Source organism: Malus sylvestris, chromosome 17, assembly GCF_916048215.2.
Source record: "Malus sylvestris chromosome 17, drMalSylv7.2, whole genome shotgun sequence".
Taxonomy (NCBI): Eukaryota; Viridiplantae; Streptophyta; class Magnoliopsida; order Rosales; family Rosaceae; genus Malus; species Malus sylvestris.
In genome coordinates this window covers 18,122,361-18,147,919 of record NC_062276.1, presented here as the reverse complement: position 1 = coordinate 18,147,919, position 25,559 = coordinate 18,122,361, and the positions used below count along the sequence as shown (strand labels likewise).

Genomic DNA, 25,559 nt, shown 5'->3' with positions numbered 1-25,559 from the left:
TCATTTGAGTTCAGATCTTGATGAGACCTTGATTCCCTGGCTTGAGCTATCGCCCCATTAGTGTCATAGTGTCAGTACACTAGATACACTTTCTGGTTGGAACCGAATAGAGAGTTCATAAATGAACTTTCCCATCCAAACAACATTCTTGTAAGCTTCTATATGGCAATATATTTTGCATTCATAATGGAACACACTAAAGTCATTACTTTTAATGTTTCCATCCAAATATCTCTTTAGTCATAATAAAGAGATATCTTATTATCTCTTCATTCATAATGAAGAAACATCCAATGATGGATTAGATTCATAATCTAATACATTTACGCTTCCTTTACGTTACTCTAATTCTTCCTCATTCTTTGAGGAATCTATCCTTTAGTATTTCTTAAATACTTAAGGACTCACTTGACAGTTGCCATGGTTCTGATCCTGGGCTTGCACTGATATCGTCTTGTACCGTTCTAGGTACAACTCATATCAATGTTTTTCATACAATATGAAATACATAAATCCCCTTTATCCATAGGATTCTATTTACGCATTATTTCTTTGGGAGTCAAAGAGTACGTTCTCTTTGAAAAGAGCAACTTCTTAGTCTCACTAGAGTTGTCCTTCTAATTGAAGTTTATCATCATATGAGAAACTTCCTATCATCTATTGTCTATTATTAGGGATTGATATAATCCAATTATATCATGAAATATATCATTATAGATTTCCATCCCATGTTTATAGACTATATCTCCCATATACATTCTATCTTCATATAATGTTTTAAAGTCATAACTTTAAAGAAGAAGTATTCTTTTCATTTCCAAAATTAATATATCATATATATTTAAATTTTAGGAACATGATTAACTCCCATATACATTCTATCTTCATATAATGTTTTAAAGTCATAACTTTAATGAAGAAGTATTCTTTTCATTTCCAAAATTAATATATCATATATATTTAAATTTTAGGAACATGATTAACTCCCACTAACCTTTTGTAAACCTAGTAAACAAAAGATTCATTTACATCTTTGTGAGAAATCAAACGATTTGATCCTTTTCTCATAAGATGCTTATAGCTCCCACTAGCTTGCTAAAATTCATGATGGTTGGATCTCTACAACTTATATGTCTTGTGATTCATAGTTTTAGACATATATATTATCAAGACTATCTTAATAATGGTTTCGGAAACCCATATAATGTCCAAACATTGAATCACCATTTAGTTGTAGCTAGCTATCTTCGAATTAATTGAAAAACAAGACTACGTCAAAGATGGTTTCTTCAAAGTCAACCATTCTCTTTGATTGCAGTCACCTTAAGCTACCAATTAGCTATGGGGGTTTCATTATTTCGGGTCAAATGGTACTTTACCATTTCCTTGAGTATATATTGTATATACACTCAATGTAGTCATAAGGATTTTCATTCTTATTTCTTTCGAATTAAAAGGTGCAACTCTATGACATAGTCATAAAGTTCAAACCATTCAACTGAGACGGTTTATAAATCCTTCTCGACTACCTTGGAGCTTTTGGTATAGGAACTAGGTTGTTTATATTTGTTGATTACTTTCTTGTCTCTCAAAGAACCCATTCTTTGAGTTCTATCTCTCGTTCATTTGCTTTTAGGCAAATCACATTGTAGGATTACAATAAACTACCCAACAAAACAACATTTGTAAATTGGTTTATAGAAGCGATATCCAAAACTTAATTTAAGGATATCCCACAAGATTGTTATCAAACAAATATTGCTTATTAGCTCACAACCCCAAATCTTAACATGCTTGAGATTTGTCTTTCTTTCCAACTACATCTTATGGAGTCATGAAAAATTTGGAAGATCTTCTAATTGACAATCATATTGTTTTAGAAGTATATATCCTATATATGGGTAATAGATAACATCTAACGAACTAAATCTTATTCGAGTTCGTTCTTCTCCTTTATGGAGAAATCTATTATCTTATGATGCTTCTTTCCTTGATATCTTTCAAGGAAACTCATCTAAAGTGTTTCTTTTCCTTGGATCAAATCTAAGGAGGTAAATACTTTAGACGTCTTACTCATCAACTTACATTTCTTGAATTCTTTGAAAACTTTTGCAAAGCATTCGGACTTGTGTTTATTCAAAATAAACTATAGTCCAACCGAGAGTGATCTTCGGTGAATGTCATACAACATGAGTAGTATTATGTTTGTGGACAAGTGCCACTAACATCTAAGTGAATTAACCTCAACAACTTTGTGATTCTTTCTTCTTTCCAAAAGAATAAAGATTCGAACATTTCGCCTCTATACAATTTTAACAAGAAGGTATTGGATCCGGATCTAACGATCCAAAGCATCCATCTATGACCAACTCGTAATTTATGTTTTAGAGGTATCACAACTTTAGTTGGGATTAGTCACTACCTTGCAACCTTTTGGGTTTTAAGCATCATTATATTCTAAACAGTTAACACTACCATATCATCTCTACTATAGAGACAATCAATTAGATTACTATAATCCAATCATTGATTAATAAAGAACAATGTTTTGTCAAACAAAACATTCATCCATCTCTACTATAGTGACGGAATTAAATTCCTTAAAATTGGAATGTAAAGACAATCTTTGGTTTTTCCAATTTCTTTGGTAGTTTATATGAGGAAGTAAGTACTATCTGCTTTCGCAGAGATCTATATTTTATTCATGTTCCGAATGTGAAGCACCTTTTTCTTCTCTCATATATCTTCTACTTCTTATTAGTCACACTTTTACAACAATTTGTAAAACATAGTTACTAATACGGAATCAAGCATTCAAGTAGAAAAACCAACTGTTTTGAACTATTCAAGAACAATTTACAACACCTTCGAAAGGTGTGTTCTTGACACTTGCAAGACATTTCTTGCAAATACCTCTTCCAATGTCCATCCTTTCATAAAGAAAGTTTGTTCCCTTGGAGTTTAATTTTATCTTCTTTATTTGACTTCTCCTTTGACTACAATAGTCATGGTCCCTAAACTCCCACTATCTCTCTTGAAACTTATTTCAATTGTGTTATACACATCAAACGATTTGGAGAGCGTGTGGTTATTGTTCACTATATAGTTTACAATAAACTTAGTGAACCATTTGGATAGGAACACAAAGGTGAAGTCCTTGCCTAGTTTCCGTCTCTTGAAGTGGTGTAACACTTCAACACTCAATGATTCAAAATCATCATAAGTCCATGTTGATGGACTATTTTTGTCAACCAACCATTATGTTCTAAACATAATTACAAACTTTCAAGAGTTGTACAAGGCAACTCTCATTTCTTCATACAACAATTTGTAAGTGAAGAATCATGGCACATTAAGTGTCCATGCCTTTGTGCTTTCTTCTAAAGTTCCTTGTTCATGTAACAAAGAAACAAGCACTAATGTTTGCATTGATTAAGGGTTGTTCAAAGCAACTCTTATTTCTTCATACAACAAATTGTAATTGAAGAATTATGACATTAAAAGTGTTGTCCTTTTTATGATAGACTTTATCTAACATGTTCTTCCAATGATACATTATCAATAGGAAGATTGTGAGGATGAGACTACTTAGGTACTTCTACAATCCATTTAAGACAATCTTTGGGATTGTTGTACCAAGTCCGGAAACTAAAGCATTCAGCTTTTATTTGTCAAGTATGGGATAGCGTTTGCAAATATAATGGTAAGTAAATACATAACGAATATAAATTGATTGATTTTAAGCCATTTGATTCGGGTCTTTAAATCAAATAGCACCACCCACTATTTTTGGCAAATTCCATATCCCTCATTGGAATTCGAGAGTTTTGGATGAAACTCTTAGTAGGGTATGGGAGACTCACTACTACCAAGCCCACCTCAGAAGAAAATCATATTGGCTAGCGTTAATAATAATGAGAGAGTACGCTTATTCATTTGCATCTCTTGCAAGTACCCATCTAGTTTGGCCTCTAGAGAATGATGCCTCAGAAGAATATCATATTGGCACATTGCACTTAGTTAAGTCATTCCCACCATGCTAGTTAAAGTAGGGGTTCAAGAATGGCCTCAGAAGAAAATCATATTGACCATACTCGTTGCCTACCTTTACTTCATCATATGTTTATAGGCTTCTCCTGAATGTAAGCACATACTTTGCAACCCCAGAACTGGACGAATACGGTGTACGAGTCACAAACGATTGAAGCCTACCACGGTGGAAGGCCACAAAAGAGTGTTCAAAGCACTCTCACGCTTATCAACTTAATAATGGTTTGGTTGAGGGTTTTAGGTCTCATCACATATAAATATTCATTTTAATCTTTATTAAAACAATTTTGGTCCTATTACAACTATTGGTCCATTTGATTGTTTTAGTTGTATATAATACTCCCACTATGCTTATAAAACGGTTTTTAAAGCAAGAGTATATGATACTACTAACATAAGGTGTGCATTCATTGATGGACTATATAGTTGCCTTAGGGCCTTAGGATGACTATGAACCTTTGTTTAGATTCAACACGAGCCTTGTGTTGAATCTCGGTCTAGGGATGGTGATTGATTTTAGTTACGCGTTTAATCACATTAAGGCATGTTGTCTTAGGGCGTTGGACCCAACTACTTCATTTTCATGCATATCAAATAAAGCAAGAAAGAAGTACTTCAAAGTAAAGGTGAACTTATGCTCATTACAACATTTGCATAAATCAAATTACTTTAAAATAAAGAAGAGCTTATGCTCTTTTACAACATTTGATCAAATCAAATTACAACCAAAATCTAATCTACACATTCCCATGGTTCAAACAAATTTGAAACGGCCTATCACATAGCTCAATTATCGTAGGCTTAGGTTCATAATCACCCTTTAATTAATTAACACTTTAACTAATTAATTTGAATGCAACATTTTCATTTGGTTTTTGTATCCATAAAATTGATTTAAATGGAGCTAAACAAAATGAAAATCCAATTCTCATTTAAAGAGACAAAAACCCTAATTCAACACACATGGCCGGCCACATAAAGCAATTAACCTCAACTTTTGGGCTATATTGCAAAAACATAAACTTTTGGGGTCATTTTGTAAAAACACAAAAGTCCACTACTTCATGTAAATACAAGTAGAACCCAAAATTTAAACAATGCAAAAACTTCATTAAAGGAACAAAACAATTTGTCCTTTAGCGTTTTTGGACCTAAACGTAAAAACGTAAACTTTTGGGCCAAAGTGCAAATACACAAAAGTATCAAAACTTTATGTAATTGCATAAAAGCCCCAAAAGTACCCTACATGTAGGGTGGCCGGTTTTGGAGAAGGAAAGGAGTGATGTGTGTGTTGATTTGTGAGTTTTGACATAAAGCAAGCAAGTGGTGCAAGTGGTGTGTGTGAAAGGGAATTAATCATTTCACACCCACCATTATTTCTACCACCATTTAAACAAATATCTAACACATTAAACATTTTAAAAACATAAAACATAAACTTTATGAAATAAATCAAAACTTTGAATCAAAACACAAAACTTTTTGTTCTTGGCAAAAATGTCAAGAACAATGAAGAACATTCATGAAAAACCCAAAAAATTTCCATGAACATTTTTACTCCAAAAACATCCCAAAACCATTCAAACTTTAGGGAAATAACATATAACCAAACTAGGGTACATAGGGGTTCCAAAAGTTACTTGAAAACACTTTTAACAAGTCAAACAAGAACCCAAAAATCCACCCTTTGGATTTGGCCGAAAATTCCCAAAAGTATGGCACCAAATTTTAGCTCCAATATTCATGCTCATAAGAACTACATCTACAACATTTGAGATGGCAAATTTTCTAACAAAATTTACATTCAAAGAAACAAGAATAAAGCTTGTAACATATTACAACTTTTAAATCACAAACTATGAACCACAAAACCCAAAAGGATTCACCAACTACTAGACCTAGGCTCTGATACCACTTGAAGGATGATTTTGTGAAAACATGTTCATTTGAATAACATCTATAGCATGCATTTAACAATTAAAAGGCGGAATCATGCTTGCATGCATTCAAAAACAAAACATTAACCATGAAATTCAAAGCCTAGTAGATTGGTGAACCAAGACTCAACTCAAATCAAAGTGAGCTGAGAAATTTATACCTTTGTAGATTCCTCTTTGCATAAGCAAAGGCTAATCACCCAAAGAGAGGGCCTTCATTCCTTGCATCTAAAATCTATGGATTTGGATGGAAGAATAGGTTTCTCCAAGTTCCCAAAATTGAGAACCTCTAAGTATCTTCACCAAGGTTAGATTGGAGAATAAATGAGTGACCTTGGAGTGGTAGGATTGCTAGATACACCCTCCAAGGGGGCCGGCCTCCTAGAGAGAAAAGGAGAGACATTTTCTCTCCAATTTTCTCCAAAAAGAACCCTTAATGAATTTTAGGCTATAAAGTTCTTTATATAGTCACTTCTTTAAATGACTTAAGAACCAAAAACCCTAATTCAACACACATGGCCGGCCACATAAGGGATTTGGGCTTTTGGGCCTTTATGAATCTTTATTCATTAAATTGTCATACAACTTAAGTCAATGGGCTTGACGTTCGAAGCCCATTGGGCCTTAAGGTCCAAAACTATCCCGAGGTCTTCAACGAACTTATTCGTTTGATTAATTAACGTATTAATTAATCCTTGCCATAAATAATTAAACCATTTAATTATTCTTACTCATCTCCATTGTTTCTTCAATCTCCACCTTACACGGTGTACGATCCATTAGGTTCCTTTTAGCGAGGCAGTGGGCGATTAAAACTCTTTCAAATCGATTGTGAATTGAAACTTACTTTCAATTCTCCCTTTAGTGTTTATACACGTTTAGGGCTTCCACAAACCAAGAGTGACACCTAGCAGCATATCATGGTTACCCAAGCTAATCAGAAGAGGTAGAGAACCTATTCAGTTTAGGATTACAAATGCAATACGGTCTTTCTCTAATACAATACTCTTGACCACATTGTTTGGTTTGATAGTTTATTCATGTCTACTATCCAATGTGATTCGTGTGCTTATATGATTACCTTGAATGTGATTTGGAACGACTTTCCTAAATCTCATTCATGCTCTGGCCAGAGATTCTAAATCATATCATAGAGTATTCTCCCCCAAACGGTTTGAAGGTTAGAGATCCCTTGTTGCGCATTCACTTGCCTCCATAGCTAAGTGGCTTAACCCCAACGATGTCGTGGACACCCGCGGATGGGGTGACTTTGACATAATCAAAGATCAAGGACTTAACCACAAGACAACTATGATGCTTCAGGTCAAATGACTACTTTGCATTATCCCAACCATGAGTTCTCATGTGACATGAATATGAGAACTCTTCGTTGATCGTGTTCAGTGAACTCATTCTCTATTGAGCACCTACGTACTTGTCTTGATGTCACACACACCAATGACTCGAGACTAGTCACTCTCCCTGAGAGAATACACAGCACGTACTGATCTTAATGGACTGTCATTGCCCAATTGGCAATCCTATGATCAGGAACGTTTAGGATGTGTCTACGAAAGAATGGTCTCATGAATCTAACTTCTTTAGATCGCATTCTCCCAATCACATATTCCTTGGACTTATCGTTTAAGCATATAACATTTATATGAGACGGCTCAAACAATAATATTTGCCCTTGATATTAAACTAGATTAGTTTAACATGTGAAATGTCCGTAAAGTATCATCATATGATTGGTTTTAGGGCACATTTCCAACATGGAGGTTGCTTATAAACGATCGCGTTAAATAAATTCTTGGCAGGAGTTTCATGCTCATCATAGTAACGAATGCCTCGTCAATACTTATAGTTTTCATAATGCTTAATGATCTTTGATTGTATCTTTATTGTGCTGTTCACGTAAAGAACTTTTGAAGAATGCTTGAATTGTTGTATACGCTGTCCCATCTAATTCAATAACTTAAGGAGAACTTGAAGGTTAATTTAAGCGAACTTAATTAACCTGGGGTGTTGAGTTTCATGATTGATCGAAAGAACAACTGAAAATTGGTTTATGTGCAAGTGTGTCATGTGTGGAGAATAGCCTCCTAGCTAGCTTTCCATCCATTCAATTTACTCAAATTCGTGTAGATTTCATTAGTTCTTTAATTTACTTGTTTTGTTTTCAAATTCATCAAAACCAAAACCCCCTTTACCTTGTTGAGTCATATTAGTTAGAAACTGATTTAGTTTGTGCTTTTAAGTATTTTGAACCAAGTTGAAACCAAAATTCTTTCAAAAGTGTGTTTAGTGTCCAATTCTGCCCAATTTGTGTTTTTAGGCAGATTTGAGTGTTTTTAGCTTGTTTTGAGTTCTTTGAGTTTGTTTTAAGTTCTTTGAGTCTAGTTTAGTGTTTTTAACTTTGTTTATATGTTTATGTCAGTTTAAAGGTTTTAGCAAGCCCTCATAATCCCCGGTTTAGAACGATCCCTACTTGCATTTATACTACAATTTGACAACAAGAGGGTTTAATTTGTGTGTTAAGTTAATTTTCGCATCACATATGTGTTGGGGATTCTCTCGACGTTGCTTTAGGAAGTCTTGACAGTCACGATAAACGGCTTTCGATCCTTCCAACCCTTCTACAAGGAGGTGTCTTCCTCCACTTCTCCTGCTTTAGGTCGAAGCATCTGGGTTGAGAGAAGTCTCATGTTGATCAATGTTTTGATGATTAGCTCGCTCCTCATTAGGGATACCCATGTCGAAGGGATGTGACCTTCCGTGTTGGAGGGCACCCAGATGATGGTTGATGTCTAGAGGGGTAACGAGCTCGCGTGTTTGAGTACGCCTAGTTTCATGGAGCGTCTCATACTGCTCCTGGAGGACCTCATTCTTCATTGCTATCTTGTTGTTCTGAGCTTCTAGCTCATCAACTTTAGATTGAAGAGCAACCTTTTTTCCTTCCTTCTTTCGTTGCTTCGCACTAGGTGCAAGAGGGGTGTCATTCTGTGTGTTGTGGCTTCCTTCACTCCCCATGTTGGAGAATGATGCCTGGTCAAAAGAGAGTGTACGAATGGTGGAAACCAGCTTGGCAAAGTTGAAAAGAGTGGGAATAAATGTCGTTCCCACAGACGGCGCCAAATGTTGATGCACAAAATCAGTGAGGACTTTGGTACAACAGAAAGTGTTAAGTTTATGACCTTCGCTAGATTGTTCCGGTCACTAGTATAGATAAGTATGTAAATGGATAGGGACAGGGAAGCAAACACAAGATGTACGTGGTTCACCCAGATTGGTTACGTCCACGGAGTAGAGGAGTTCTCATTAATTATGAAGGGTTTACACAAGTACATAGGTTCAAGCTCTCCTTTAATGAGTACTAGTGAATGATTTGGAACAAAGGACATTAGGAAATATTGTGGGAGAATGATCTCATTTTATAGAAGAGTTTCTAGCTTTGTTCTGACATTGACACGTGATTGTGATTGGCTTCTGATGTTAACACCTATCGCGCTGTGATTGGCTTCTGATGTCGACACGTGTCGCATTGTGATTAGCCTCCTGGTTTGAGGGAAACTCTTCTAGGTCCTTGATGGTATAACGTTGACCGGTGCTCAGTAGTTTCGGGATTGGTCAAGTATGATACAAACAAAAATCATAAGCATTGACATGACATTCGTAAATATGAATTGCATGATACTCCTGCCAAGAATCTACTTAACACGATTGTGACTAGCAACCTTCACTACTTGTAAATATAAGTTTGTAACTATTAGGTGAAACTCCCTTATATTTTAGCATCAGATTCATTCATGCAAACTAAGTATGCATCCTTAATCTGACACAAGAATAAGTTCTCAATCAAACAGATAAGTAAATCATATTCATATTTTACGAAACAAAAACTGAAAGTAATCAATTCATATTAAACATATGTCCATGGCTTTGAATTCATCTCTAACTAAAAAGGAATTAGTTCCACATGTTCATAACAATTGAAAAGCAATCGAAAATAAACATGGAAACGAAATGCGGGCAGAAAGAACTCTTAGAACTTCAATGGTTGCAGGTGGCTTGCGCACAAGGTCCTTTTTCCCCATGGCAAAGGCTTCTCTTTCAAAGTTGCAGCAGAGGGTGTTAATTGGTGTTTTTGCGGCTGAAAGGGGGTGTAGAATTATATGGGGGGTGGTGATCGAAATTATGGCTGAAAACATATATTTATAAGCTAGGGTTTGGTCGAATTTCTGGAGGAAAAGGCTTAGAGTTTGCGGCACAAGGCTTGGCCCAATCCAAAGGGGAAAATAGCTAGGGTTTGTAGAAGGGAAGGGGTGCGGCACTCTTTTAGGCTTCTAGAAAGAAAATGTTTTGTGCAGAAATTGGGACTTCTAGAAGAGTTTGGGGCACCACCTTTCTAGGGCTTCTAGAAAGGTTGGTGTGGCACATGTATAAGAGAAGGGATAGGCCTTCTAGAAGGGATTTAGGTCCCCTTGCAGCTGATTACTCATCTTCCAAGTCTTGAATTAATTTCACCATCTCTTTAGCCCATTCCTTACTTCATTTGATCTTCAAAAATGTCCATTCCTTGTGCTCCACATGCATGCAATCCAATCCAGCCCAAAATTGCTCTAAAATGCTTCAAAATGCACTTTCTTGCCAACTTTGCCAATTGGACCTACAAAAACACAAAAATAGCTTAAAGTACTAAAGTAAACACAAACTAACTATGAAAATGCAAGAAAACAAGCTAACTAAGTCACATAAATATGCTCCTATCAAATTCCCCCACATTTAGCTTTTGATAGTCCTCGAGCAAAACAAAGGAAAAAAAACAAACCTAAACCTTCCAACATTCACCTCAGGGATTTTCAATGAAACATGACACGTTAAAAATCACTACTCCCACAGATTTTAGTTATCCTTACCCTTGAGCACATACTTAATCATAGTCACCACTCATTAGCTCGCATTTAATCAAATTAAAACATGGTTTTGATGGTAGTAACATGCCTTAGAGAATTCCCTCAATTCCTCACCACATATACTCTCTATTTTCACACAGATTTTCTGACTACACTCCATACATTAAGTATATGTGAGAAGATTGATGTAAAACATATAGACTAACACTCACATATGTTATAAGCAAAGGAAGCACTTTCTGGAATTATTAATGCATGTATATATATAAAATGATCTCACAAATGGAATGCCACTACTTAGGAGCGAGAACTAGGGACACCATATGCTTATACCAATCCCAAACTCCACATATTGAAACACACAACAACCAAGATAGAAGTCAACGGGTTATAACGGAGCTAAGGGTATTGGCTAACAAAGAAAGGAAAGGATAAACAAAGGTTCTTAAAGCAATAGTAAACAAAGCAATGAAATCAACTTAGAATTCACTCTTGAATGCAACAAATAACTTGAAACACTAAGGGAATTTAATACATACTCAGGGTCATATTCAAACTTTTTGGACCCTTTCTTCAACAACCAATACTTGTGAGTTCATTCTCACTTATTTTGAACTCTTTTTCTTTCTTTTCTCAACATTTTTCTTCTTTTTCACGTTTTTTTTTCTTTTTCTTTTTTTTTTGTTTTTCTACTCATTTACATAACCTTCCCCCACACTTGATTTCTGCAATATGTTTGATCAAAAGGAATTCCCTCTAAGTCATGCTCCACTTAAAGAACAACAACTTTAGAAAACAAGAAATCACAGATTAATAACTTTCCAATTAAAGTTTAGGCTCAAGTCTCTTAGGGTTGTAGCGTTAGTTTGAGTTCCTTCCTTTAAGCATGTTACAAAAACTGATTTTTTTTCCTTTGTGATTACATGTGAATTCGTTAATGACAACTACAACCAAGCATAAACCAAAGAGCATATCAAACTTCCATCCATGTTTGTAACTTTCTTTAACAGTCATGCAATTAAAAACCAAATCCTCATCATTGTGTTGGAAGGTACCCTAAGACACAAACACACAAAAACGACTTTAAAATGACTCTTTTTGGGTTCTTCAAAACATTTTCTAATTTTTTTTTTCAAATTTTTGTATTTTCTGCTAAAGACACACTAAAACACTTCAAAACACACTAAAAAAAACTTAAAAACAGTGAGAAACAACTCTAGTGGTGCTAGGTGGTGAAATCCTATGAATTTTAAATAAAAACACTTATTTACCCCCCCCCCACTTAAACCAAACATTGTCCTCAATGTTTCAAACATAGACTCACAGAAAAGCAAGCAAACGACACAACGAACAAAGATGACAAACATGGCAAAGTAAAAGCAATAAAGAGTAGAGTTTAAGAACGCAAATCTGGTTATGGAGCTAGAATTCCATCAAGCTCTCATTTGAACACATGGGTTGCCTCCCAAGAAGCGCTTGCTTTAACGTCTTACAGCCAGACAATACCTCATTTTAAGCTGAATTAAGGCTCACGGCATGGAGGGGTACATCCTCCACGACATGCTCCTCAAAAATCTCGTAGTAGGGCTTCAAATGGTGTCCATTGACTTTGAACTCGTGTCCCATCTTCAAACTTTGAATTTGGACAACACCATTAGGGAAAACATTAGTAATAACAAAAGGTCCAATCCATTTAGAACATAACTTACCCAGAAACAAACGAAGGCGGGAGTTGAAGAGTAACACTTTTTGCCCTATAGAGAATGTCTTGCCACGAATCATCTTGGGCTGCCTTTGTTTTCTCCTTGTAAATGTGAGCGTTCTCATAAGCTTCATTCCTAATCTCCTCAAGCTCATTCAATTGAAGCTTCCTATGAATTCCAGCAGCATCAATGTTCATATTGAATGTCTTGACTGCCCAATGTGCTTTGTGCTCCAATTCAACTGGAAGATGACATGGCTTCCCATAAATGAGCCGAAATGGGGACATCCCAATTGGTGTTTCATAGGCCGTACGATACGCCCACAATGCATCATCCAGACGCAAGCTCTAATCCTTCTGAGTTGGTCCAACCGTATTCTCCAAAATCTGCTTGATTTCTCTATTCGAAACCTCGGCTTGCCCACTTGTTTAAGGATGATAAGGTGTGGAAACCTTATGCGTGACCTTGTATTTCTTGAGAAGTGCCTCAATGGTTCGATTGCAAAAATGGGAACCCCATCACTTATAAGCACTCTTGGCATTCCAAACCTTGTAAATATGTTAGTTTTAATAAAATATGCAACCATTTCAGAATCATTAGTACGGGTGGCTTTTGCTTCCACCAATTTCGACACATAATCCACATCAAGTAATATATAAAGGAAACCATGTGAGGAAGGAAAATAACCAATGAAATCAATACCTCATACATCAAAGATTTCTACAGAATAGATAGGATGCTGCGTCATTTGGTCTTTGCACTTATATTACCCGTTCTTTGACAATGATCACAAGTCATACAAAAAGTTCTAGCATCCCTAAAGATAGTAGGCCAATAAAATTCACATTCTAAAACCTTATGTGATGTGCGTTGTGTGCCAAAATGACCTCCACATGCATAAGTGTGACAGAAAGTTAAAATTGAATGAAACTCAGAATCATGCACACACCTACATAGAATCTGATTAGGGTAATATTTCCACAAATACGGGTCATCCCACACATAAAATTGTGCATCATTTTTAAGTTTATCACGTTGGTGCTTGTTTAAGGTGCTTGGAACTTGTTTAGTCACTAAATAATTCATCAGCATACCATAGCTCATTTACCTCAATGGATAGCAATTGCTCTTCTGGGAATGCTTCTGGAATAGGTAATGGATCCTCATCATGCACCAAACGACTCAAGTGGTCAGCCACCACGTTTTCACTTCCTTTCTTGTCTCGAATTTCCACGTCAAACTCTTGGAGAAGTAACATCGAGCGAATAAGCCTTGGTTTGGCCTCCTTCTCCGTGAGCAAATACTTCAAAGTTGCATGATCAGTGTAAATTATGACTTTAGTTCCAAGTAAATAAGAAAGAAACTTATCTAAAGCAAATACAACAGTAAGAAGTTCTTTTTCAGTGGTGGAATAATTCAATTGTGCATCATTCAAGGTCCAGGATGCATAATAGATGACATGTGGCTTCTTGTCCTTCCTTTGTCCCAAAACAGCCCCTAATGCATAATCTGAAGCATTACACATAAGCTTAAAGGGAAGGCTCCAATCTGGTGGGACTATGATGGGGGCTGAAATTAGCATCTCTTTGAGGTGATTGAAGGCCTTTTCACACTCATCATTAAACTTGAATGTCACATCCTTTTGTAGAAGTCGGTAAAGGGGTTGGGAAATCTTGGAAAAATCTTTGATGAATCGCCTATAGAATCCTGCATGTTCAAGAAAAGAACGAACCTTTCTCACCGAAGTAGGAAAGGGTAAGTAGCGTACAAGATCTATTTTGGATTTATCAACCTTTATTCCCTTTGTTGAAACTATATGACCTAAAACTATGCCTTGTTTAACCATAAAGTGACATTTTTCCCAATTCAAAATAAGGTTAGTTTCAATGCATCGTTTTAAGATTAAAGTGAGATTATCTAAACAACCATCAAATGAATCTCCAAATACGCTAAAATCATCCATGAAAACTTCAATGATCTTCTCAACAAAATCTGAAAAGATACTTACCATGCATCTTTGGAACGTGGCTGGTGCATTACATAAACCGAATGGCATTTGACGATAAGCAAAAGTACCAAATGGACAAGTAAAAGTAGTCTTTTCTTGATCATCTGGAGCTATAACAATCTGATTATATCCCGAATAACCATCAAGAAAGTAATAAAAAGAATGACCATCTAACCTTTCAAGCATTTGATTAATGAACGACAAAGGGAATTGATCTTTCCTTGTGGTGGCGTTGAACTTCCTATAGTCAATGCAAACTCTCCAACCTGTTTGGATACGAGTGGGCACAAGTTCATTCTCTGCATTTTTCACCACTGTGACTCCAAATTTCTTTGGAACTACTTGAATCGGTGAAACCCAACGACTATCCGAAATTGGATAAATCACTCCACAATCAAGAAGCTTGATAATCTCCTTTTTCACAACTTCCATCATTGGAGGGTTGAGTCGGTGTTGAGCCTCTCGAGTTGGTTTAGCCCCATCATCTAGAAGTATGCGATGCATTCAAGTTGTAGGGCTAATTCCCTTAATGTCGGCCAATGTCCATCCAATTGCTGTTTTGTGCTCTTTCAACACCCAAATCAATTTCTCCTCCTCCATTGTCGTGAGTGATGAAGAGACAATGACGGACAAGGTCTCTTTATCTCCCAAAAAGACATACTTTAAATGATCTGGCAATGGTTTAAGCTCAAGGATGGGCGCCTGAATCACTGAAGGTAACAACTTGTTAGTAGAAACGGGAATTGGAATTGGGATTTGAGGCTTACCAACATGTTGTGGCAATGACTCAAGGGCAGCAACCATCTCGGCCACTTCTTCACATTTAGGCACGGCAAGGATCTCCCTATCCATACCATGAGGGTGCTTGACATCTGCCCCTTCGGTTTTGAGTCCAATCCCTTGTGCAATTATTGTTTCAAGGGCATCCTTATTCAAGGAATCAAGGTAATCCTGCGCCAAAGCATCAAATACATCAATGGAGAAACAAGAATGATCATCTTTAGGATACCTAATCATTTCAGAAATATTAAAATCAATAATATCCCCATCAAATTCCATTGTTAATGTCCTTTTGAACACATCTTTGGTGCAGGCTGTTTTCATGAAGGGTCTTCCAAGTAGGATCAGTAAGGGTGTAGAATGGGCCGAATCCTCTATCTCAAGCACATAGAAATCCATTGGAAATACTAAGTCGTTAACCTGCACCAAAACATCTCCCAAAACCCCTTTTGGATATGCATTAGAACGATCGGCTAATTGAATTATAACACCATCGTTTTTAAGCTCTCCTAAGTTCATAGATGCATAAATAGAGTATGGCATGACATTGATAGAAGCACCTAAATCTAACATGGCATGTTCAAACTTGGTATTTCCAATAACACAAGGGATTGTAAAACTACCTGGATCTTGCAAAACAGTGGAAACATTTTCATTTACTTGAACCACTTCTTTGTTCGAAATCCTCCTCATGTTGAGCAAAGCTCTTTTAAAAACTTAGCATACCTTGGAACTTGCTTAATTGCATCAAGGAGTAGGATATTGACTTGTACCTTCCTGAAAGTCTCTAAGATGTCTTTCTCATTCTCTTCCTTCTTAGATTGCATGAACCTGTGAGGGAAAGGCACATTTGGTGGAATTAGGTTAGAATTGTTTGAATTTGGAACAACCTTACCTGAAAGTGATGGTTTAGGAGCTTTGGGAGGCTACGGCAAGGTTGGTTCCACCCTTGCCGTGGCTTTGTCCAACTTTTCTTCTTCTTGCAGCAACTTCTCTTCCTCTTCTTGACTTGTTGTGGACATGTTTGGCTTGGTTCCAATCTCTCTACCACTTCTCAAAGTGATGGCCTTGGCAGTTTCAAAACCTCATTTTGGATTAACAATGGTTGAGCTAGGTAGTTTACCTTCTTCTCGAAATTGCCCCATAAACTCCGCCATCTGCTCAATTTGCTTCTTCACTTCACTCATCTCATTGGCTTGATTTTGTTGGCCCTGCGTCCATGAAGTTAGTAATTGAAGAAGTTTATCATTATCTAATGACAAACCTGAGTTTGTTTGGGCAGATTGTGGATGAGGTTGAATTGGTGCGAATGGTATTTGATAGAGCCCGGGAGGTGGCTGTCTATATCCTCCTTGTTGTTGAGGTTGTTGAGGCTCCCTCCACTTGAAGTTTGAGTGATCTCTCCAGCCAGGATTATAGGTTTTAGAGTATGGACCATTCTGTAGCTAATTTTGGCCTTGGTAGCCCACGACATTTGCACTTTCCCATCCTCTATTCTCTATCAATTGAGGGCATTGATCATTGAGATGCCCCTGCATATAGCACAATCCACATATGGCCGCACCTTGCACTTTGGTTCCATCAACAACCTGTGACACAAGAATAGTGAGATTAGCCAATTGGGATTGAATTTAAGAAATTGTACTTACCTCATTCACTTGTTGCTGATGTCGTAGGGGGTCTCTTCCTCCAACTCCTTCATATTGTTGTGCATTCAAGGCCCGATTTGCAATTAAGATCTTTGTAGCAACTAGAGTCTTATCAACCAAAGCACCTCCCGCTGAAGCATCAAGCATTTGTCTCTCAATTGGAAGAAGACCTTCGTAGAAATATTGAATTAGAAGCTCCTCCTTCATCTGATGTTGTGGGCATGATGTAACTAATTTTTTGAAACGCTCATAATATGCTGGAAATGATTCTCCTTGGTTTTGTTAAATGCCAATAATCTTCTTCCTCAAAAGAATGACTCTTGAAGTTGGGAAGAATTTATCTAAGAACGTTATTTTCATGCTTTCCCATGAAGTGATGGTTCCAGGTTCTAATTTGTAGAGCCAATCTTTAGCCTTGTCCAAAAGAGAGAATGGAAATACTTTTATCTTTAATATACTCCCATCAACGTTGATGGGTGTCATGCTTAAGCACACCACTTTAAACTCCTTCAAATGCTTGTTTAGATCTTCCATGGACAGCCCATAGTATTTGGGAATATGATACAGCAAGCTTGACTTCAACTCGAACTCATCGGTCTTGCCTTGGGCTGCTAGAGGGTATTGAATGCATAAGGGCATTGTCCAATCCCGAGGCAGAGAGTTCCTTGATTGTTCGATTATCCACAACCATGGCTAGTTCTTCCTCTTCTTCTTCTTCAACTACAGATTCAGAGCTAGAACTAGGTGGATTAGGTTCTGGCTGCTTCCTCTTTCTTCTCAAAGTTCTTTCAAAATCGTCGTCAAACTCCAAGATATTTGCACTAATAGGTTGAGAACTTCGAGTCATAAACTAGTACCTAAAACAAAGGAAACAAACCAAAACAAAATAAAAAAACAAAACAAAACAGAAATAAAACAAGAATGAAACTCACGACACTAACTAGGGGAAGATTAGCAATTTTACTAATCCCCAGCAACGGCGCCAAAATTTTGATGTGAAATATTCCAACACTTAAATTAAAACCCTATGATTGTAGTATATGTAAGTAGGGATCGTTTTAGGCCGGGGATTAGAAAGGATGATAATCTACTCAATTTAAGCTTTAAAACACTAAACTAGACTAAAAAACAGAAAACTAGACTCTTATGACTCAAAACTAACCAAATTGACTCAAAACAGCAAAACTATGTTAAAAAGACTCAAAACAACTACTAAAGAGTGATTTGGATGAATTATAAACTAACTTGACTCAAAATACCTAATGGGGACATATTTGAATGAAATTAACTAAACTAAGACACCAAATAAGAACTAAGGGGGCTTTTGGACGAATTTGACAAAACTAAGTAAATGGCAGTAAACAAAGTAAGTTAAAACGAAATTAAGGTGAATTCAATGGTGAAAAGCTAGTTAGAGGGTCCTTCTCCACACATGAAACATATGCACATAAATTGATTTCCAGTATTGTTTCTTCAAACCATGAATGACAATGCCCCAAATTAATTGTGAATGCACTAATTAACTTTCAAATTTTCCTAAGTTAATTGAATTGAATGGACAACGCATCGCAACCAAATTATTCTTATCAAGTTCCCTATATGAACAGCATGATAGAGATACATATCAAAGATCATTACGTTCTATGAAAATCATAAGCATTGACATGGCATTCGTAACTATGAACTGCATGATACTCCTGCCAAGAATCTACTTAACACAATTATGACTAGCAACCTTCACTACTTGTAAATATAAGTTTGTAACTATTAGGTGAAACTCCTTTATATTTTAGCATCAGATTCATGCATGCAAACTAAGTATGCATCCTTAATCAACACACAAGAATAAGTTCTCAATCAAACAGATAAATAAATCACATTCATATTTTACGAAACAAAAACTGAAAGTAATCAATTCATATTAAACATATGTCCATGGCTTTGAATTCACCTCTAACTAAAAAGGAATTAGTTCCACATGTTCATAACAATTGAAAAGCAATAGAAAATAAACATGAAAACAAAACGAGAGAAGAAAGAACTCTTAGAACTCTGATGGTTGCAGGTGGCTTGTGCACAAGGTCCTCCTTCTCCAATGGAAGCCACAGCAAAGGCTTCTTCTTCAAAGTTGTGGCAGAGGGTGTTAATTGGTGTTTTTGCGACTGAAAGGGGGTGTAGAATTATATGGGGGGTGGTGATCGAAATTATGGCTGAAAACATATATTTATAGGCTAGGGTTTGGTCAAATTTCTGGAGGAAAAGGCTTAGGGTTTGCGGCACAAGCTTGACCCAATCCAAGTGGGAAAATAACTAGGGTTTCTGGAAGATTTTAGGGTTTCTAGAAGGGAAGGGGTGCGGCACTCTTTTAGGCTTCTAGAAAGAAAAAGTTTTGTGCAGAAATTGGGACTTTTAGAAGAGTTTCGGCGCCACCTTTCTAGGGCTTCTAGAAAGGTTGGTGCGTCACATGTATAAGAGAAGGGATAGGCCTTCTAGAAGGGATTTAGGTCCCCTTGTAGCTGATTACTCATCTTCCAAGTCTTGAATTAATTTCACCATCTCTTTAGCCCATTCCTTGCTTCATTTGATCTTCAAAAATGTCCATTCCTTGTGCTCCACATGCATGCAATCCAATCCAGCCCAAAATTGCTCTAAAATGCTTCAAAATGCACTTTCTTGCCAACTTTGCCAATTGGACCTACAAACACACGAAAATAGCTTAAAGTACTAAAGTAAACACAAACTAACTATGAAAATGCAAGAAAACAAGCTAACTAAGTCGCATAAATATGCTCCTATAAAAGAATCGTGAATATTATTTGGTTATGGTTTTGGATATGGTTATAGGGGTTCCCAATCCGTCTCTGTCCCCGAATCCGAACCGAATATATATATATATATATATATATATATATATATATGAAAATACAAAAATTGCATTGTGTGTGTTGCACTTTGTGGGAAAGTTTAAAATAATTTTATATGAATCAAAATGTATGAGAATTCAATGGTACTTATAGGAGATAATCAAAGATTAGCCAACATTATCAATGTTTAGCTTTAATTTTTATGCTCCTCAAGATCCATTCACTAAATCATTTTATCAACTATATAATGATGAAATTAATATTTCCTAAATTATCATGTGTCAATTGAACGAATATATTTTTTGTATTGACGAAGATGGATATAACCATTAACCGATGGGGAATCCGTTACCCGGTGTGTATGGTTATGGATAATACCCGATTGTTAATTTGTGGTTATGGATATGGTTAATTTTCGTGGTTATGGAGATGGATATAACATTTCCGTCCCCAAACCGAACCGTTGCCATCCCTACTGCTGGGTACGGGGAAACGTTCTTTCCCGTCTGTGATTACAGAGGCCAACATAGATACTGACATCAACACGCTGAGCATATTTTCATCACAACCAGTATTGTAATGCATTGTTTTCAGACATAATAGTGGAATTGCTTGCTCAGCAAGCTAACATCTACATATCTGAGAAACCGTACAATTTCATTTGCTCATGCTTGAAGTATTGAACTTTGGTTTATAAGAATTCAGCCAAAACTTTCTATTTTGATTTACCTTTTACAAAACTGCGGCAAATCCCAGGAGCTTAAAAATGTAAAATCGGTCGAGCTTCCTCTTGTACAACATTCGGGTGGTCAAAATCCATGACTTCGTGATGCCAACATATCGTCATCCAGCCAGCTTAACCCGAAAAACCACAGGGTAGTTGATGGTACCGTTACAGTGCATTTCTGAAGCGCAAGAGATGACAGTCAACAGTGAAGCGCAAGAGATGACAATCAACAGTAAGACACAGCCATCAGCTAGAGCATGATCTTGATTTCCTATTTTTCTGCCTGCATGTGATTTTGCAATTGAAAATTCAAGCAAACGAAGATGGATTTGGTTGATTTGGGAAAAATGGAGGATCGAATATTAATTACAAACCAGAATGAATCCTTCTTTTCTTGTGCTAGTAACTCTTCAAATGATATTTCAGTGAATTCCACATCTGTGCTCTCCATTTGTTCTCTGGATTTGGCTTTCAAGTCGATGTGGGTACTAATTTCAAACATCTGTGATTATATGAAAAAGCTATTCATCAGTTTATCTTATGAGATGAGGGCAAGCAAGAAAGACACTTCACTTACAGAACGAAAAACAGGACAATAGTCTTCAAGAGACCAAGGTCAGTTTTGCTCATATATGAAGCCAAACTTCTTTAGAACCAACTTTCAAGGGATCTTAGGTGAACGAGGAAAATTACACCAGCGCCATCTATTTTAACCGGCCATCTCAATAGGTATATCTAAGGCCTCTTATCGTTTATCGTTCTGTGAAATAAGGATTTTATATATATACCTTCTTGTATGCTGGTGAAAGCTTAAGCTGTTGTTGGAGCCAATTGTAGACAGATGCATCCTCTTCCAGTCTCTTCTGTTCTAACTCTAGCTTGCACATCTGTAACATCAATGAATAAATCCGCTTGAAAGATGACCCAAGTACTTGATAACATTTCTACCTACCAGATTCCAAAACTTTTTTCGAATTTAACCAGCCAACCTGTTGATGAAGGCGGTCAAAAGAAGATCTGTCTGCCTTGAATAAGAGAGCTTTTGTTATTGTGAATTTACGTTGAATGACATCAGCTCTGTCACAAAAAAGAACAAACATAAGGGCGGACAAGCATGGTAAAATTTCTATAAAAGACTCCGAAAAATAATCACGTGAAAGGGGTCCCTTGGAAACAATTCGAGAACATACTTGTGCTGTAGCTCATTTCTAGCGTCCACCAAGCAATTAGCAAACTGTCCAACCTGCATATAACACAACGAAAAGGATTAATTTAACTATCCCTCTATCATTAAACTATAAACAGATTATGCTTGGCAAGTCATGCTAAACCCTGAGGGAATGAGAAGAACAAGAATGGAATATCTATTATATGGTTCAAGGTGTCTACCGATGTTTCTTTATCCACTTTCTCAATTTACCATATTCTGAATATACAGAATCACGACGAGGCTTCTGAAAAAATTATAGCAAAAAATGAGCAGAAAAAAATCATAATATTGCTTGTATTCTCCATGCTGTGTACTCTAAATAATAAACATAGGGTGACGAATGATGATTTTGGCACTCCATAAACACCGTTAGATGACCATCTGCACTCCTCATGTGTGAGAGTGTCGAGCAGTTTGAATCAAGTTATCTGATTTATCTATAAGAATAAATCAAGAATAAAAAGCGCAGAAATAATCAGAAAGAACAACGATGCGGAGATATCGATTAGACATTTTACTCCAGAAGAAATTCCATCAAGTCATCGAGTCAAAATTTATCATTCATTATTGTGTGATGACTAATGAGGCGTTTCATAGATTTTACAAAGTTAAATAAACCGAGCTAAGTGCTTTTTGGTTACCACTAAACCTTATTCCGCTTATAAACTTAGACTTGGGGTTGCTTGTTTCCAAGAGCAACCCAATGATAATCTCAAAAGCCAAATTGCAGTGGGAGGGAGGAGGAATCAAGCAAATGGCCAACATTTTACCTCATTCTCCACCTGCTCAAGACTCCATAACTTTCAAATAACTACTGTAAATCCTCTTATTTTCAACTAGGGACACCAGACATGTCATTTGGCTTAACCATCTAACCAACAAAGTTAACCCTATACTTGCGCACCAATGGTGTAACCAAATCTTCCGAGTCTAGCATATACACCATAATCCGATTACTCCTACCAATGCAGCACAAACACTCCATCCTGTGTATTTCCCAATTGCAAATTTATCTTAAACACCATTAAAGGCAAAGGCCGGTATCGCTTTCTCAATAGAACAAGTCATAAATCAATTTAGTGATGCTTTTGACTACTGGACTCTCGCGGAATGGAATGATTTGAATATCAATTTATTAGTAAAAAGCTACATTTGAATTGCCAAAACAAGAACTTCATGTGTAGTTTTGGTTTGTACATTGATAATGATACTATGAGCACTTTAGGGCACCCGCAAGATATGTTTTCAGATATCGCTATACAATTACAACTAATCTCAAACAAAATTACACGAGCAATAAAACCATAACTCAAAGAAAATATATTCCAAAAATAAATTATGAAACTTTTGGGAGTAAAATTTAAGAGCCTGACCTGAGCGAGTGTCAATTTCTCGGACTCATGGCACTTCATGAGCTCATCGTATTGCTGCTTGATCTTCCTCTGAGTAGCACTACTCGATGATGTAAACGGGTAAAAACATACCAATTCCTCCTTCACCCGAGAGCCCAAACCCGGACTCGAATTCCCCTGACCGCACAAATCTTCACTCCCATCTTCTTCTTCCTCTTCCAAATTCGAGAACTTCTTCTTCTTGGCCCTCCTCTTCTTCTTCTTAGCTCCCTTATGCCCCTCCGACCCGACTTTATCCCCGTCCAAACCCAACCCGGCGTTATCCGGGCCGCCACCCTCATTGTTCACGAACAAGCTCGCCCATTTGGAAGAATCAGAGGGCAGGATCTCCACGAGGATTTTGTGGGGCGGATTGTCGAAATGGGTCGGGTTATTTTCACGGGCCGGATGGGCCTTGCCCAGAGTTTGGGACAATGAACGTTTGAGCTCGAAAAGGTCGTCGTAGGTCTGCTGCTTGTGCTCTGTTTTCTGCAACTTTTTGAAAACAGAGAAGGAGAAGAGGAAGAGAGAGAAGGTGACGAGGAACACGAAGGTGCACAGAGATAACATGGGTGTTTGCGTATGGAACTGGGACTGACACTGTATTGGGATTGGAAATTTGGAAGCCAGATTGGATAGATACGAATGTGAAGCCGCCATTAAAACGCGTCGGCCACAGAAAACAGAGGAAAAAATAATGTGGGCTTTATGTATGCATATGTGTATCTGCATGTATAAATGTTGGTTTTGTATTGGATTGAAGTGGTGGGATGGTTAAGAGCAATTTCACCTAAAAAGACTTTGCGCCAGCATCCAACGTATTTATCCACTTAAGGAAACAGTAATAGACCCTAATGAACAGTAATAGGTTAAAGCATTTGCACCTCTAAAAAAAATAGCCTAGTCAATTTTATTAAAATATTATTATTTTTTATTATAAAATAATAATAATTTTATTTTTAATTTCTAACTTTAACATAAACAAAACAAAAACCTATTTGTCAAAATCTTCCATCCTTATCCCACCAGAAAACCAAATTGCAATGTCGGTGGCATGTGGTATGCAATGCGTAGTTGTGTTAGTTGTGTTGGATTGTATGCGCTGGGTGGCGGCGCTGCACCTACATCAGCGCCAACGACAGCGCAACCTGGACATCCGCCACTCTCGACGAGTTCAATCTAATTCCTGTGTTTGCTGCTTAGTCCTCGCAGTCCACAACCCCCACTTCATCCCCACCTGCAGATTCCACCCCAACCCTGACTGGGTCATCAAGCGCGTCACCTACGACGTCAGCATGACGTCAGATATGTCGTCCCATGGGTCTGTCGATTCTAGGTCGGCCTGTGGCCTGGCTTGGGCTGGGTGCCAGCCTATTTGCTCAGCTGGAGTGGATTGATTGGGTGTTGGGCCAAAAATTTGATTGGGTGCCAGCCTAAAGGTTTTCCGGTGGAACTGCTCTAAATTGAAGCATACTTTTACACTAAAAAATCCATTTGGATACTATTTATTTTAGCCTTTATTTTGTACTTATCGTAAAAACTTAAAGTTTTCAAGCTATTTTCAAAATGAGGAAACTGAGAGAGAGAGAAGAGAGAAAGAGAGGTGGTTTTCTCTCAGTAGGTTGCTTTCCACTGAGTCTCTTCTCTCGTATTCCTTTTGTGTGATCGTGTGATGTCATTTTATGTCACTTAACAAACTCTCTCACACCTGTACGTCGTTCTATGTACACACTAGGCTAGTGATTTTTTATTCTAGGCACTCCAAATTATACATATACTAAAATTGGATTCCCCTTCACTGTTTGCGAACAGTGAAACGACGGTAATGCCCTCCAACATTGGTCTTTATCATCTGCTTTTGCCACTTTTTCTACAGTGAGGTGTCGAATTTGCTCTTGCTATCCAGGTGTCCATGATCGGTGTGGCCTTTCTTTTGGTCTGATCATCCTTTTTTGAACCCTGCTACGGAGAAGGTTATGCACGAGTCCGTCATCGAGGAAAGAGAAGAGGATGCAAAAACTCTAATTGCTTCCAGAAAGCACGATCTGCATCTCTCATTCAACTTTCCCTCTAAAAAAAAACCCAAAAATGGCTTTGGAGCACTGAAGACGAATTGAAGTACGAGTCCCCCGATTTCAAGAAGCCTGAGTCTGATTTATGAATCGCAAGCAGGTTACATTTGGGTTTTTTTTAATTAATTTGTTAATTTAATTTTTGTGTTTCAAGTTTGTGTTTTTAATATTCATGCTTAAAGGCTAAATCTTTGCATGAGACTTTAAGGACATCCTCAAATCATCTGGTATTGTCTTCTTTGCGTGTCTCTC

General features: G+C 37.0%; 1 protein-coding gene across 3 annotated transcripts; it reads right to left on the bottom strand.

Annotated features, from left to right (window-relative positions):
* Nucleotides 1-10,536: 10,536 nt before the first annotated feature.
* LOC126612632 (uncharacterized) lies at nucleotides 10,537-23,939 on the bottom strand. 3 transcript variants are annotated; one of them, XR_007619192.1, is made up of 7 exons: nucleotides 23,218-23,939; nucleotides 21,825-21,877; nucleotides 21,624-21,711; nucleotides 21,423-21,521; nucleotides 21,009-21,136; nucleotides 20,637-20,917; nucleotides 10,537-10,656 (listed from the first exon to the last, which is right to left on the bottom strand). XR_007619192.1 is itself a non-coding variant. In XM_050281096.1 (6 exons), the coding sequence occupies exons 1-6, from the start codon at nucleotides 23,893-23,895 to the stop codon at nucleotides 20,881-20,883; spliced, it is 1,083 nt and encodes a 360-aa protein (XP_050137053.1). In that variant the 5' UTR covers nucleotides 23,896-23,939; the 3' UTR covers nucleotides 20,464-20,880. The 3 variants fall into 3 exon arrangements, 1 of the variants encoding a protein (XP_050137053.1); XR_007619190.1 differs by lacking the exon at nucleotides 10,537-10,656 and adding an exon at nucleotides 18,946-19,738; XM_050281096.1 differs by lacking the exon at nucleotides 10,537-10,656 and having other exon boundaries at nucleotides 20,464-20,917.
* Nucleotides 23,940-25,559: the final 1,620 nt, after the last annotated feature.